The sequence below is a fragment of the Carassius auratus genome, chromosome 25 (assembly GCF_003368295.1).
Source record: "Carassius auratus strain Wakin chromosome 25, ASM336829v1, whole genome shotgun sequence".
Taxonomy (NCBI): Eukaryota; Metazoa; Chordata; class Actinopteri; order Cypriniformes; family Cyprinidae; genus Carassius; species Carassius auratus.
In genome coordinates, this window is record NC_039267.1 from 2,707,603 (window position 1) to 2,724,828 (window position 17,226).

Here is a 17,226-nt window from a genome sequence, read left to right on the forward strand (position 1 = left end):
TATTAGCACCTTTTGTTGTTTTCTCGTGGTAACTGATAGAGCGTTTGAACACGGAAGCGCTGCTACGAGACGTCAGACTTAACAAGCGAATAGCCATTTGCAGAAACTCCATCGCTCCCGGTAAGAAATAACCAATCAGAGCTGCGGTCCTTAACTTTGTTTGTGTTCAAAATGTAGAAAAATTTATATAATAAGTGAGTACACCATGAATCCATTTTCCAAACCGTGTTTTTGGCTTGTCCTGAATCTTTGTGATTCTTCATAGACATAAACAGAGAGAAGTAGTTCCGGCTATGATGTTCTTCCGCAAGACGCAAGCAGTTCTGTTTATTAACCGCTAGAGCGTCAAAAGTTACCTACCGCAGCTTTTAACCTTTTCTGAAATTGTCCCACGTGACTGCTGACGTTAGGCTATGTGAACACTTTCTAAGCTAAAGTTAGCTTGTAAAGCTGAAATGATTAAACGTATATAATATTGGCAGATATTGAACCTAAATATTTAATTTCCATATGGTAAAAATACACACTGAGACGCCTATATGCGGCAAAAAAGGCATATGTCCGCTAAATTTCGGTCTTTACAAATATTTTGTCAATGGATAAACGATATATAAAATATAATGTCATGACACTACTGAATATGTTAATTTTGTTGTTTTAGGTTAGAAAACAATGCGAAGAAATGCCATCGACTAACCACAATTGACAACCAGAGACACGCGGACACACTATCCACCAAAACACGCACACACACACACTAAAATATCCCTGCAACTTTATGATTGTTCAATTAAAATAAACATATTTTGCTTCATACAGCGTGTCTTTTGTCTTTGATTAGTTTAAAAGTACAATAAAATGACATTTAGAGGATTTAAAGCGGAAATACCCTACACGTCCTGAATGGCCGCTGCACGTCCTGTGAATGTCCCCATGAATGTCCGGTGAACGATTTTGTGAACATCCGCTCGACGTCAAGCGGACCCTACACGCTGACGTCCGGGGATGTTCGCAGAGGCCATTTAGAGGACGTCCTGCGGACCTTTTTTTTGTTCGGAGCAGGTTTGCGAATCATTTGAATCAATTCGAGAGTTCGGATCGGGTTTGCAAATCATTTGAATCAATTCGAGAGTTCGGAGCGGGTTTGCGAATCATTTGAGTCAGTTTGGGAATCGCAAATCATTTGAATCAGTTCAGGAGTTCGTAGCGGGATCGCGAATCATTTGAGTCAGTTCCGGAGTACAAAGCAGGTTCGCGAATCATTTGAATCAGTTCGGGAGTTCGTAGCAGGATCGTGAATCATTTGAGTCAGTTCCCCAGCAAACAGGGGACGTCCCCCGGACGTTCTGAACATCCGCTTAGTTCCGCAGTACGTCCGCTTTATAGCGTTCAATGGCGGACATTCGGAGGACGTCCGGATTTGGTCCGCTTTTTGACGCTCGCTGGCGGACTTTCGGAGGACATTCGTTAGAGACAGTTTGTGAACATCCCTGTTCCATCCCTCATCTGCCATTTCCATTCCAACACTTGAAAAATTCAGTACTTTATCCTTGAAAAATTCAGTACTTTATCTTTTATCATCAGACCTGACCAGTGTTGGACAATAACTAGTTACATGTAACTAAATTACGTATTTAATTGCAAAATAAATGTAGCTGTAATCTGTTAATGTAATGTAAACTGTAATTAAATTACAGTTAATTATGATATTGTTAATGATTAGGGAGTTACAGTGAATATTTTCACACATATACATATTTAAAATATGAGACACCAATGTTTCTAGAAGACACAGAATATGACACATGCTTATTCCATAACTGTTTCATTTCCTATTTTGGTTTATGTAAATTAATATTTATTTATTTTATTTTATTTTTAGATTAACTGCCTTTTTCCAAGGCATTGTTAGATGCCAGTGTTTCCTGTCATAGCTATGCAAAGATTTGATTTAAAAAACAGTATCATAGCTATTAAACTATAGATAACTTATGATTTTAAATCTGTATTTAACCTAAAAAAGATCGCAAAGTACAAAGAGCTGCTAAAGTCCTATTTTGAGGTGGTTGTACTTTACAATCTTAATTCAAGTGAAGAAGGATTCTGAAATCTAAGAGTAATCAGTGTTGAGTACCACTGTAACATTAACCCTGCCTGCTTTATAGGATTCAAAATAATAAAAATGTGAAAACAATAGAAATTTAGAAAAGTAATCAAAAAGTAATCAAATCAGTTGCATTACTTAAAGTCACTTGAAACAGTGACACTACATATTACATTTTAAATAAGGTATTTTGTAATCTGTAACCTATAACATTTCCAAAGTAACCTTCCCAACACTGGACCTGACACCTTGCAACTCAGACAAAGAGAGTTGACAAAATCAAACTAATATAAACTCATATTGTATTTTAAAGATTATTTTTGCCTAAAACAAAATCCTAAAAAAAAAAACTGTAATAATAACAGATTGCAAAATAAATAAAGAATTGTTTTGATTTTCAGATTGATGCCTTTCAATAATATAATTGAACATAGCTACAATTAGGTTTATGCATGAATGAAGAAAATGTTATAGAGTGAATGCCAAAGCAAAACATGAAGAAAAGAAAGTGAAAGATAACACAGGTTCGCGAATCATTTTAGTCAGTCCGGGATTTCGGAGCGGATCGCGAATCATTTGAATCAGTTTGGAAGTTCAAAGTGGGTTTGCGAATCATTTGAGTCAGTTTGGGGATCGCAAATCATTTGAATCAGTTCGGGAGTTCGTAGCGGCTTCGCGAATCATTTGAGTCAGTTTGGGGATCTCAAATCATTTGAATCAATTTGGAAGTTCGTAGCGTATTCGCAAATCATTTGAGTCATTTCGGGAGTTCAAAGCGGGTTCGCGAATCATTTGAGTCAGTTTGGGGATCGCGAATCATTTGAATCAGTTCGGGAGTTCAAAGCGGGTTCGCGAATCATTTGAGTCAGTTCGGGAGTTCAAAGCGGGTTCGCGAATCATTTGAGTCAGTTTGGGAATCGCAAATCATTTGAATCAGTTCGGGAGTTCGTAGTGGGTTCGCGAATCATTTGAGTCAGTTCGGGAGTTCAAAGTGGGTTCGCGAATCATTTGAGTCAGTTTGGGGATCGCAAATCATTTAAATCAGTTTGGAAGTTCGTAGCGTATTCGCGAATCATTTGAGTCAGTTCGGGAGTTCGTAGCGGGTTCGCGAATCATTTGAGTCAGTTCGGGAGTTCAAAGCGGGTTCGCGAATCATTTGAGTCAGTTTGGGGATCTCAAATCATTTAAATCAGTTTGGAAGTTCGTAGCGTTTTCGCGAATCATTTGAGTCAGTTTGGGGATCGCAAATCATTTGAATCAGTTCGGGAGTTCGTAGTGGGTTCGCGAATCATTTGAGTCAGTTCGGGAGTTTGGAGCAGATTCGCGAATCATTTGTATCAGCCACATTTTACAACTTAATAATCAGTAGCCTGTCAGCAAATTTATTGGTTGATTATTAGTTATTTGCCAGATCTTACTTACTTAGGGCCTAGTTATCACTTATCAGTATCAGCACATATTTTCATCGGAAGTTCAATCTAAGCTAGGTCAGTATCTGCCAAAGTACCAACCAATTAATTGGTTATTGGCCAGATTTTACAGTTTAGTTATCAGTATCTGCAAAACTAGCCAATATAGTCAGATTTCCCAAATTATCATCAGAAATCGAAGCCAAACTCCGGACAAAACATCTTCCTTTACTTCATGGCTGAAAGGAAACTTGTAGTAAAATAACTTGCTAAAATATAAATACTGTAGCATTAGAAATTATGAGTGCATGTCCTATTGCTTTAATAAGAACAAAGGTTCCTAATAATACTTCCTCCTTGTTGAAGTCTGAACTGCTTGGATCTCATTGAGCTGAATGCGATTGTGTTCAGATACACCTGTATGATCCGCGGGGTCCATTGAAGATCACATCAGAGACACCGAAGAGCTAAAACACAAAGCTCAACACCTGACCGACTCTAACACGCACAGACCCGCATAGGAAACAAGCGCTGCTTTTGTCACACGTCCCTTTTGTATCGCAAGCTAAAGACCCTTTGAAGATTTTCAGAAATCCAACAAGAAAGCCTGAAGGCTGTTTATTTAGCTGCAGCGTGTGTCCGTGTCTTTTCAAACGTGAGACGAGTTAGCCAAGCCAAGCAGTGTTTGTACATCCGTGAGAAGGGCCAAGGCCTGGATGAAAACACTGACTCTACAGCCTGAATGTGCTTCACACCATTTATGTCAATTCTAGTCAAACGTCCGAACAGGCAAATGTAAACACAGTCCACAAAAGCTCCCTTTCCTCTACATCACAAAGAAAGCATTAGCAAACCCATTTAAAGACTTCATGTATTCATTCACTTATTATATTTCCATAAAGCTTCTCTATTTGTCTTTCTGTGGCTCTTATAGATACACTGACCTCAATGGACTGCAGGTATGATTTACAACAGGATGTTTGTGTTCAGTGTAATACACTTCTCACACTATTCCTGTAGAATACTGTGCCACGTATCAATAGGATATCAAGATGATCTACTACATGTGCCAAAATGTGCAGTCCAAAACACTCTGTGAAATATTGTATCCCATAATCCAATACATTCAACATGAACTTTCCATTTCCATTGCGAAAAAAAAAAAAAAAAGTGTTATTCTGAAAAGGTTCTTGATTCATTTTTCATACTGACAGAAATCAAGCCAAAACTAAGTTAAATTGAATTAAAGTGCATGCATGCAAGGTCGAAATACACTTTCATTGTCTTCTCATACTGTATTTGCTCAATGACTCCCAAATGACTTGCTCGATTCATTTTTTCCAAACCCCTTCTTTGCGTGAAGCTAATCCACAGTGATTGATCCCATTGGTCAATTTAATTTCATCATGTCTGTAATGCCTTTGTGTACAGCGTTACCAGTGACACTTTGTGTCAAAGAATGAATTTGCATTTTCATTCAAACCAATGCAAGAAACATGGTCAGCTAACATACATCTTTATATGCAAAACAAATGCTACAGTCAGTTGTTCTCTTTTGAAAATGTGCGTTCTGGGCCAGAATATCGGTCTCTGTTTTGGTTTGTGAAGCCTGCCCACTACCAATTTACCTAATTGTATTTCGTCACCCTGGGGTTTCAGATGGCGAAAAATGCAGCATATTTAATTTCATTCATTCAAATAGAGCAAAAATCTACATTTCTACACTCAAAGACATAATAAAGAGACATAAAATCCAAAATTATTACTAAAAACACTGGAAACAAAGACAGAAAAGTTAATTGACAAATACAGTATTATACCTCCTGAGATTACAATGAGGCGCTTCAGTAAAGCTGATATCAGAAGAGACTGTCACTTTGACGAGCATGAGAGGGGAATCCTGGGTAACGGCCTGAAGAGCTTCATTATAATCAATGAGTGGCCAGTGCCGGAGGGAGTGATTTGTGTCTAATCAGGGGTCAGCGGTTCAGTCTGACTCCCCTCTGATTCCCACAGAATAAGTTAAGCCTTGATCAGCTTCACTGACTAGTCCCTCGAGCTCCTGCTCTGTAGTGCTCCTGAGAAGCTGCCCTTTAGCCCTGACTTAAGATCAGTCCAAGGAGATTGTTCTGAGCACTCGAGGTATAGATTTATCAAGGCCTCTTAATATGGTTTTCTCCACACCGACCTTCTCTTGCTTACTCTGTTCTTATCAAATGAACCCTCTGTGGGACGCTGAAATGTCAGGGTCAAAGTTCAAAACACAGCAAAATGTATAGTGTGAGTGTTCACAGCAGTATTAAATTTCTTCTCGTGTTATAATCTGCAAGACGAACTCCTGAAACCGGTGTCTGTTTCTATAAAGTGAGGCAGCTCCATCTTTGCGAGGACAGTCTGACGCTTCTGGCTCACAGTCTGTAAGTACGTTTACATTTTTAAATAGTTTCTTCCCTGGATGCAACAAATGCCTTGTTTGTAGTGGGTTTTACTGGTTTTGACTCATCGCAGCACACACACTATCATCATCACAGTATGGTGAGGGGCGTAACATTTCCGTCACATGCTTGAGGCATTCGTCCAATCACACTGCACTGGATAGCTGGCCAATCAGAGCACACCTCACTTTTCAGACCAATGAGATTTGTAAAAATCTACACTTTCAGAAGGCGGGGCAAAGAGGAGAATCAATAATGCACAGTATGGAAAATACTGTTTTTTTTTACCTTAAACCACATAAACGCATTGCATTACACCAATAATACAAAATAATGTTCTTTTTAGCAACCCTTAAGATCAGATGTTACGAGAAGCACGGACAAAACCAAAACAGGTTAACCTGCTGGCATCCATGTTTCTTTTTTAAAGACACACTTGTGAGGATTTGCAGGACATGTGCTGTCAAACGAATAAGATTTTTTTTTTTTCTAGATGCTTTTTTGATTTTCATGTGTTTTCTTAAGTTGCAGCACGCTGAGCTCTCACCATGCCTTTGATAAGTCCTGGCAAACACCCCAAATAATCTAGAAACTACATAGTGATGTGCTAAAAAGTAAAAAAGTGAAAACAAAACTTCCACCCACCCAACAACACCCTACAATCAAGATGGTGAATTCTGCCCGGGCAGACAATGGCACTCATATGTTCAGAAAATATAAGTCCTGGAGGACCGGAGCACTGCAGAGTTTAGCTTCAACCCTAATTAAACACACCTGATCCAACTAATCAAGTCCTTCAGGCTTATTTGAAAAGCTACGTGGTATGTGTGTTGAAGCAGGGCTGGAACAAAACTCTGCAGGGCTCTGGCCCTCCAGAAACTGATTTTGACACCCCTGCTTTAACCCTGTTTCTCTGAAGCTCACTGCTGCCCTCTATACACAGGTGAGGAAACGACATCAGTTCATTAAGACTATTCAATTAAAATAAGTCAGCATATTTACCATGGTATTCTAGTGACTGGTGGCTGTTTTTTTTTTTTAATATAAGATTCCTTAAAAGCATTCACAAATCAATCCCAGGTGTTCGACTTCACTTTTCCAGACAGGAAATGACATCACAGCTGCACCTGGAGCCCGTCTCAGTCCAACATGCCATCAGCGCGCTTTCTATCACACTGCAAACATGATTAATCCAGTTACTTTTCTGCACAGATGCGTTCGTGTAATTATTTGTTTAAAGATATAAACGAGCCGAAAGCCCCTGGAGTGGTGTGTACATTAAAACTAGATAACACAGAGTGACAGATGTGTATTAAACATCCTCTACTGCGCTAAAGCCAGGTGTCCGGAGTAAATGGGCCACCGCGGATGTCTCCGTGTTGAAGCAAACACTCCAGCTTGTGTACGCCTGAATCATTAACGTAATCATCTGTGACACTCAGAGCAGGTCACGATTCAGGGTGCATCCTGTTTTCTGGGGTTCTCAGTGAAACCGGCGCGTTTTGGCATCCAGTCTGAAGACCACAGAGAGAACGAGAGAATATAATCCCGTGTGCATCTGTCAGAGAGAAGAAAAACACTCCCTCATTCACCACAACCTTTCAAAAACATCTCCTTAAGGTTCTTCAATGCTTCTGGAGCCTGAAAACACAAAGAATAATCGAAAAGCATGTATAATAATCTTTCCAAGCAAATGATTATAACACTCTGTAGTACAAATTAATCATGCAATCTTCATTAAATTCATGCAAAGTCCAAAAGTGTAACAGCATTTGTTAAAATTACTTTGCATTTGTTTGATTTATTGCAATATTTTTGATTATATTACATGCATATTTATTATCAGAACATCAATTTACACTTTAAATGTTATAAACAAGACCTGTACTTATGGCATTTACACTGCATTGTAAAGCGATAAATAACAAAACAGTACACTAAAAATCATCAGACTAACTCCAAAAATTGAAGGTAAACGGACTAAAGCCCAGCTGAACCAGTAAATGCGCATTTTTGTACATAAGTTTTCTCATTTTAAAAGACTTAAAGCAGGAAACTCAATTCATTAGCGCCATCTAGCGGTCCAGTAGGCTACATACACTGCAGCAGCTTCACTATAAACTGTATAAAAACAGACTAAAATGGTTTAATTCTATTACATGCAATGATTTATAAATCACATACAAATAAAAAAGAGAAAATTAATAATAATAATAATAATAATAATAAGCTACTAATAATTGACAAATATATATATATATTTTAAAGTAAAGTAAAATGAAAAAAGTTAAAGTATTAATAATTACAATTATAAAAATGACAATAATTATCATATTAAATACTCGTAGCGGACTGTGATTGGTCGATTTTACTTTGACAAGCAATTCTTTGATATTAAATTCCACAAATATTTCGAGTTACAGACATTTAATGAACACAAAATCTAGATTTATTTACTTATATATTTTTATTTAATTTTTTACTGGGATTTCGGTTGATTCACATTTACCCGCCTTTAAACGTCAACGATATATTAAATGCTGATTGGTGAAGTTGCTTGTCAATCATTACTTTGAGCGCGATCGAGTTATAAAAAAATAATTATAACAATAACGTTCAACATATAATAAAGATATATATTTGTTAAGGTGAAGAAAACTACAATTAAAATAAAATATTGTTGAGAAAAAAATCAGGACGAAACGTGCGTTTTCATGTTACAACTGTTACTTTTCTCAGCGCAGGTCAGGCAGAACCAATCACAGTCGGCCTTGAGACATCGCGTTCAGCGCCCTCTGCAGGAATAACAACTTTCCACGACTTGTAGCCGACTGTATTGTATCTCTATAGTAAAAACGCACTTTTTAATGCATAATACTGACTTTGACGCCTGGTGCTTGCGTAGATATCCTTTAAACTTTTCTACGCTGTAACACCATTTAGGTTGATCTTAAAGCGGATGTTGTAGAAAGGGGAAATGACAACAGACTGAGGAAGTTTCTCAATCTGTCGAAGAGGTTCATTCTCGGGAGATCTGAGCGTGATTAGTGAAGGACAGCCGCTGATAACGGATCATGTGCGACGTGACGCGGGACACCCCGGTCCGGAAGCTCCGGTTCTCCGCGCTGAGAGCCCTGTCAGACCTGCTGGACCCGCAGCAGACCTGGAGGAGCGTCGCGACGGAGATCCGCGGAGCCTCCGGAGAACCGCGCTACTCGCAGCAGCACATCCGGTGATGAACAGATACACTCGCAATCATGTCAATTTAATATTTTAATATAATATTTTATGTAATATCTTATTTATAAACAAAATGGTTTTTGAATAATAATTATTAATTATTATCATAATTATTTAATTATTATTCCAGTTACCAAATTAGATCAATTACTTCAGTTCATTTTATCGCTGTATTGATTGTTCCGTTATTTTATCAGTATTTATATATTATTTGGCTATATACCATTATGTTGTTTATAAATAATTTGAATTAAATTAATCTTAATATTCTGTTTTCAATTCAGTTTAGTATAAGTTTTTGTCATTGCTTTTATTTTATTGTTGATTTATCAAAAATCATAAATGCAGTTGTGTGTGTGTGTAATAAAGAAATATAAAATAATGTTAATAATGTATAACTGACAAAAGTATTTTATATAATATATAATATTTATAATAAATTATAAAATATATACTAATAAAAAAATATTTAAACTTTAGTTGTAGCAGTTTGAAAATGTGATTGATGTATTTTGTTAGTGCGGTTGCCAGGGTGTTCTGTGTGGTTGCTAGGCGTGTGCTGACTGTCTTCTGTGTGTCTTCAGGAGGTTTGAGGCGGTGGTTCTGCAGGGAAAGAGTCCCACGATGGAGCTGCTGTTCGACTGGGGAACCACAGACTGCAGTGTTGGAGATCTGGTGGAGATCCTGCTCCGTCACCAGCTGCTCGCCGCCGTCAGCGTCCTGCTGCCTGATCACAGCCCCTGCCCCGTCTCTGCTGGTACTCCAGCTCAGCTTCACTTGTCTTCACTTGTTCTATTTCTGGTCAGAAATTGTGGAATAGTATCCCTCTATCTATATGACTCATTTCCATAGAGTCTGAATTTAAATCAAAGTTAGAAACTTAACTTTTCTCTCAGGCTTACAACTGACTTTGATTTTAAAGTCACATTTTTTTTTAAAGATGATTTTCTCCATTTTTTTTATTTATTTTTTGCTCCCTCAGGTTCCAGATTTTCTTATAGTTATATCTCAGACAAATATTTCAAATGATAACAAAGCTTATTCAGCTTCAGATGATGTACAAATTCATGCAAAGTCCAAAAGTGTAACAGCATTTGTTAAAATTACTTTGCATTTGTTTGATTTATTGCAATATTTTTGATTATATTACATGCATATTTATTATCAGAACATCAATTTACACTTTAAATGTTATAAACAAGACCTGTACTTATGGCATTTACACTGCATTGTAAAGCGATAAATAACAAAACAGTACACTAAAAATCATCAGACTAACTCCAAAAATTGAAGGTAAACGGACTAAAGCCCAGCTGAACCAGTAAATGCGCATTTTTGTACATAAGTTTTCTCATTTTAAAAGACTTAAAGCAGGAAACTCAATTCATTAGCGCCATCTAGCGGTCCAGTAGGCTACATACACTGCAGCAGCTTCACTATAAACTGTATAAAAACAGACTAAAATGGTTTAATTCTATTACATGCAATGATTTATAAATCACATACAAATAAAAAAGAGAAAATTAATAATAATAATAATAATAATAATAAGCTACTAATAATTGACAAATATATATATATATTTTAAAGTAAAGTAAAATGAAAAAAGTTAAAGTATTAATAATTACAATTATAAAAATGACAATAATTATCATATTAAATACTCGTAGCGGACTGTGATTGGTCGATTTTACTTTGACAAGCAATTCTTTGATATTAAATTCCACAAATATTTCGAGTTACAGACATTTAATGAACACAAAATCTAGATTTATTTACTTATATATTTTTATTTAATTTTTTACTGGGATTTCGGTTGATTCACATTTACCCGCCTTTAAACGTCAACGATATATTAAATGCTGATTGGTGAAGTTGCTTGTCAATCATTACTTTGAGCGCGATCGAGTTATAAAAAAATAATTATAACAATAACGTTCAACATATAATAAAGATATATATTTGTTAAGGTGAAGAAAACTACAATTAAAATAAAATATTGTTGAGAAAAAAATCAGGACGAAACGTGCGTTTTCATGTTACAACTGTTACTTTTCTCAGCGCAGGTCAGGCAGAACCAATCACAGTCGGCCTTGAGACATCGCGTTCAGCGCCCTCTGCAGGAATAACAACTTTCCACGACTTGTAGCCGACTGTATTGTATCTCTATAGTAAAAACGCACTTTTTAATGCATAATACTGACTTTGACGCCTGGTGCTTGCGTAGATATCCTTTAAACTTTTCTACGCTGTAACACCATTTAGGTTGATCTTAAAGCGGATGTTGTAGAAAGGGGAAATGACAACAGACTGAGGAAGTTTCTCAATCTGTCGAAGAGGTTCATTCTCGGGAGATCTGAGCGTGATTAGTGAAGGACAGCCGCTGATAACGGATCATGTGCGACGTGACGCGGGACACCCCGGTCCGGAAGCTCCGGTTCTCCGCGCTGAGAGCCCTGTCAGACCTGCTGGACCCGCAGCAGACCTGGAGGAGCGTCGCGACGGAGATCCGCGGAGCCTCCGGAGAACCGCGCTACTCGCAGCAGCACATCCGGTGATGAACAGATACACTCGCAATCATGTCAATTTAATATTTTAATATAATATTTTATGTAATATCTTATTTATAAACAAAATGGTTTTTGAATAATAATTATTAATTATTATCATAATTATTTAATTATTATTCCAGTTACCAAATTAGATCAATTACTTCAGTTCATTTTATCGCTGTATTGATTGTTCCGTTATTTTATCAGTATTTATATATTATTTGGCTATATACCATTATGTTGTTTATAAATAATTTGAATTAAATCAATCTTAATATTCTGTTTTCAATTCAGTTTAGTATAAGTTTTTGTCATTGCTTTTATTTTATTGTTGATTTATCAAAAATCATAAATGCAGTTGTGTGTGTGTGTAATAAAGAAATATAAAATAATGTTAATAATGTATAACTGACAAAAGTATTTTATATAATATATAATATTTATAATAAATTATAAAATATATACTAATAAAAAAATATTTAAACTTTAGTTGTAGCAGTTTGAAAATGTGATTGATGTATTTTGTTAGTGCGGTTGCCAGGGTGTTCTGTGTGGTTGCTAGGCGTGTGCTGACTGTCTTCTGTGTGTCTTCAGGAGGTTTGAGGCGGTGGTTCTGCAGGGAAAGAGTCCCACGATGGAGCTGCTGTTCGACTGGGGAACCACAGACTGCAGTGTTGGAGATCTGGTGGAGATCCTGCTCCGTCACCAGCTGCTCGCCGCCGTCAGCGTCCTGCTGCCTGATCACAGCCCCTGCCCCGTCTCTGCTGGTACTCCAGCTCAGCTTCACTTGTCTTCACTTGTTCTATTTCTGGTCAGAAATTGTGGAATAGTATCCCTCTATCTATATGACTCATTTCCATAGAGTCTGAATTTAAATCAAAGTTAGAAACTTAACTTTTCTCTCAGGCTTACAACTGTCTTTGATTTTAAAGTCACATTTTTTTTAAAGATGATTTTCTCCATTTTTTTTTTTTTTTTTTTGCTCCCTCAGGTTCCAGATTTTCATATAGTTATATCTCAGACAAATATTTCAAATGATAAAAAAGCTTATTTAGCTTCAGATGATGTATAAATCTCAATTTCAAAAAGTTGACCCTCATGGCTGGTCTTGTGGTCCAGGATCACATTTATCTTGTCTTTCTGTCCAGCACAATGGTCAACTACTGTTGTTTGTTATTTGTGTTGTATAAATCATGTTGTATTTGGTTTGCTTTATCGTATGATCTCAGTAAGGTCTGTAGTTCTCAGTGTGGTGCTGATGTTTGACAGCAGGCTCCTCCAGCTCATCGGTCAGCACCCTGAAGTGTGAAGCAGTGTTGCGTCCGTCCGAGGCGTGTCTGCAGGCGTGCATCCGTCCTAAGGTCACCAAACCTGTCAGCAGAGCCGTGGTGATGGAGCCGGACAGCAGCAGTGTGCCGGAGGAGAACACCTGGAGCGACACTGAAGGTCTGCTTCTGTCACCTGACACACACACTCAAACCAACCATTATTCACACACCAGATATCATCTCTGGAATCTTTTTACTAGCAGGTGAAGGACACTATACTATCAAAGCATGTTTGTACCACTGAAAAAAAAAGAGTTTATATCTCATTGTTCTAAATTTATATCTAGCAATTCTAACTTTATATCTCACAATTCTGACTTTATATCTCGCAATTCTGACTTTATATCTCGCAATTCTTAGTTTATATCTCGCAATTCTTAGTTTATATCTCGCAATTCTTAGTTTATATCTCGCAATTCTAACTTTATATCTCACAATTCTGACTTTATATCTCGCAATTCTGATTTAATATCTCCTAATTCTGACTTTATATCTCACAATTCTGACTTTATATCTCGCAATTCTGACTTTATATCTCACAATTCTGACTTTATATCTCGCAATTCTTAGTTTATATCTCGCAATTCTTAGTTTATATCTCGCAATTCTTAGTTTATATCTCGCAATTCTGACTTTATATCTCACAATTCTAACTTTATATCTCACAATTCTGACTTTATATCTCGCAATTCTGATTTAATATCTCCTAATTCTGACTTTATATCTCACAATTCTGACTTTATATCTCGCAATTCTGACTTTATATCTCACAATTCTGACTTTATATCTCGCAATTCTTAGTTTATATCTCACAATTCTGACTTTATATCTCGCAATTCTGACTTTATATCTCACAATTCTTAGTTTATATCTCACAATTCTGACTTTATATCTCACAATTCTGACTTTATATCTCGCAATTCTGACTTTATATCTCGCAATTCTTAGTTTATATCTCACAATTCTGACTTTATATCTAGCAATTCTAACTTTATATCTCACAATTCTGACTTTATATCTCGCAATTCTGACTTTATATCTCGCAATTCTTAGTTTATATCTCGCAATTCTTAGTTTATATCTCGCAATTCTTAGTTTATATCTCGCAATTCTGACTTTATATCTCACAATTCTGAGTATATATCTCACAATTCTGACTTTATATCTCACAATTCTAACTTTATATCTCACAATTCTGACTTTATATCTCGCAATTCTGATTTAATATCTCCTAATTCTGACTTTATATCTCGCAATTCTGACTTTATATCTCACAATTCTGACTTTATATCTCGCAATTCTTAGTTTATATCTCACAATTCTGACTTTATATCTCGCAATTCTGACTTTATATCTCACAATTCTTAGTTTATATCTCACAATTCTGACTTTATATCTCACAATTCTGACTTTATATCTCACAATTCTGACTTTATATCTCACAATTCTGACTTTATATCTCACAATTCTGACTTTATATCTCGCAATTCTGACTTTATATCTCACAATTCTGACTTTATATCTCACAATTCTGACTTTATATCTCACAATTCTTAGTTTATATCTCACAATTCTGACTTTATATCTCACAATTCTGACTTTATATCTCGCAATTCTGACTTTATATCTCGCAATTCTGACTTTATATCTCACAATTCTGACTTTATATCTCACAATTCTTAGTTTATATCTCACAATTCTGACTTTATATCTCACAATTCTGACTTTATATCTCGCAATTCTGACTTTATATCTCGCAATTCTGACTTTATATCTCACAATTCTGACTTTATATCTCGCAATTCTGACTTTATATCTCGCAATTCTGACTTTATATCTCACAATTCTGACTTTATATCTCACAATTCTTAGTTTATATCTCACAATTCTGACTTTATATCTCACAATTCTGACTTTATATCTCACAATTCTGACTTTATATCTCACAATTCTTAGTTTATATCTCACAATTCTGACTTTATATCTCACAATTCTTAGTTTATATCTCACAATTCTGACTTTATATCTCGCAATTCTGACTTTATATCTCGCAATTCTGACTTTATATCTCACAATTCTGACTTTATATCTCACAATTCTGACTTTATATCTCACAATTCTGACTTTATATCTCACAATTCTTAGTTTATATCTCACAATTCTGACTTTATATCTCACAATTCTTAGTTTATATCTCACAATTCTGACTTTATATCTCACAATTCTGACTTTATATCTCACAATTCTTAGTTATATCTCACAATTCTGACTTTATATCTCACAATTCTGACTTTATATCTCACAATTCTTAGTTTATATCTCACAATTCTGACTTTATATCTCACAATTCTGACTTTATATCTCACAATTCTGACTTTATATCTCACAATTCTTAGTTTATATCTCACAATTCTGACTTTATATCTCACAATTCTTAGTTTATATCTCACAATTCTGACTTTATATCTCACAATTCTGACTTTATATCTCACAATTCTTAGTTTATATCTCACAATTCTGACTTTATATCTCACAATTCTGACTTTATATCTCGCAATTCTTAGTTTATATCTCACAATTCTGACTTTATATCTCACAATTCTTAGTTTATATCTCGCAATTCTGACTTTATATCTCACAATTCTGACTTTATATCTCGCAATTCTGACTTTATATCTCACAATTCTGACTTTATATCTCGCAATTCTTAGTTTATATCTCACAATTCTTAGTTTATATCTCGCAATTCTGACTTTATATCTCACAATTCTAACTTTATATCTCGCAATTCTTAGTTTATATCTCGCAATTCTGACTTTATATCTCACAATTCTAACTTTATATCTCGCAATTCTGACTTTATATCTCGCAAATTCTTTTATATCTCGCAATTCTGACTTTATATCTCACAATTCTTAGTTTATATCTCGCAATTCTGACTTTATATCTCACAATTCTAACTTTATATCTCGCAATTCTGACTTTATATCTCGCAAATTCTTTTATATCTCGCAATTCTGACTTTATATCTCGCAATTCTAACTTTATATCTCGCAATTCTGACTTTATATCTCGCAATTCTGACTTTATATCTCACAATTCTTAGTTTATATCGCAATTCTGACTTTATATCTCGCAATTCTGACTTTATATCTCTCAATTCTTTTATATCTCGCAATTCTGACTTTATATCTCGCAATTCTTAGTTTATTTCTTGGAATTCTGACTTTCTGACTTAATTCGAATTGTATGTATTGCACTGTATTTTATGTAAAAATAATTGTACATAAAAGCTTTTTCCACCAGAGACTGAACAGAATGAGGCACCTCTCTCCAGCAGGTTTCTACACGTTCACGCACCGGGAGCTGACGGTCATAACGAGCGGCTGGGACGAGCGGCCCCTGAAGGACGGCGGGTGTTTGCTAGGCACCGGTGGCTTTGGCATCGTGTTCAGAGGCTCTATGGGCGGCACAGAAGTAGCTGTGAAAAAACTCAATCCTGTGAGTCAGCAGCACTCGGAAATAATGTTTTATTTACTGTAATTAACTAAGAAAGCCATCAGGTTTCATGTGTTTGCCACCTATATTCTGCATTTGTATTAATGCACATAGTAAATATGATGTGAATTAACTCCTAAAGTGTCTATCAGCACATAATAGTCACATCTGATTTCTGATATGTTGTAGTTGGACGGCAGCTCATTTGAAGAACTCAAGACTCAGTTTAATCAAGAGATTCAAACCCTCAGGAGGTAACTTTAGATTTAAAAATTACTACGTTTCATATTTTATTACCATTTACTTTACATTATAAAATAGTAGGGATTGATTATATTTTTTAAAATTATTATATGTCATGCATCATATTTATAAATAATAATATATTCCTCATTTGTACCATTATATAAAGATGGAATAAATATTAGTGCTGTCAAATGATTAATTAAGTGCATCCAATGACATAATATATTTGTGTACTGTGTGTGTATATGCATTATGTATATATAAATACAAACACATGCATGTAAATATAAAAAATGCTATGTTTACATATTAAATATATTAATACGTATATAATATAAAATATAAGAATATAAATATATAAGTGTATATACATGTAAATATTTTCTAAATATATACTGTTTGGGTTTATGCATG

General features: G+C 35.6%; 1 protein-coding gene across 5 annotated transcripts in view; it reads left to right on the forward strand.

The window, feature by feature from the left end:
• The first annotated feature begins 8,634 nt into the window (after positions 1 to 8,634).
• irak4 (interleukin-1 receptor-associated kinase 4) overlaps positions 8,635 to 17,226 on the forward strand; it is a 13,048-nt gene continuing 4,456 nt past the window's right edge. Inside the window, exons 1-5 of one of the 5 annotated variants that reach the window (XM_026202046.1) lie at positions 8,635 to 9,180; positions 9,773 to 9,945; positions 13,010 to 13,186; positions 16,406 to 16,569; positions 16,756 to 16,820. In XM_026202046.1, the coding sequence (XP_026057831.1) occupies positions 9,023 to 9,180; positions 9,773 to 9,945; positions 13,010 to 13,186; positions 16,406 to 16,569; positions 16,756 to 16,820 (737 nt within the window). In that variant the 5' untranslated portion in view covers positions 8,635 to 9,022. Of the gene's footprint in view, positions 9,181 to 9,772; positions 9,946 to 11,198; positions 11,743 to 12,334; positions 12,508 to 13,009; positions 13,187 to 16,405; positions 16,570 to 16,755; positions 16,821 to 17,226 lie in introns of those variants that run through there. The other 4 variants (XM_026202049.1, XM_026202048.1, XM_026202045.1 and 1 more) reach the window with 4 other exon arrangements.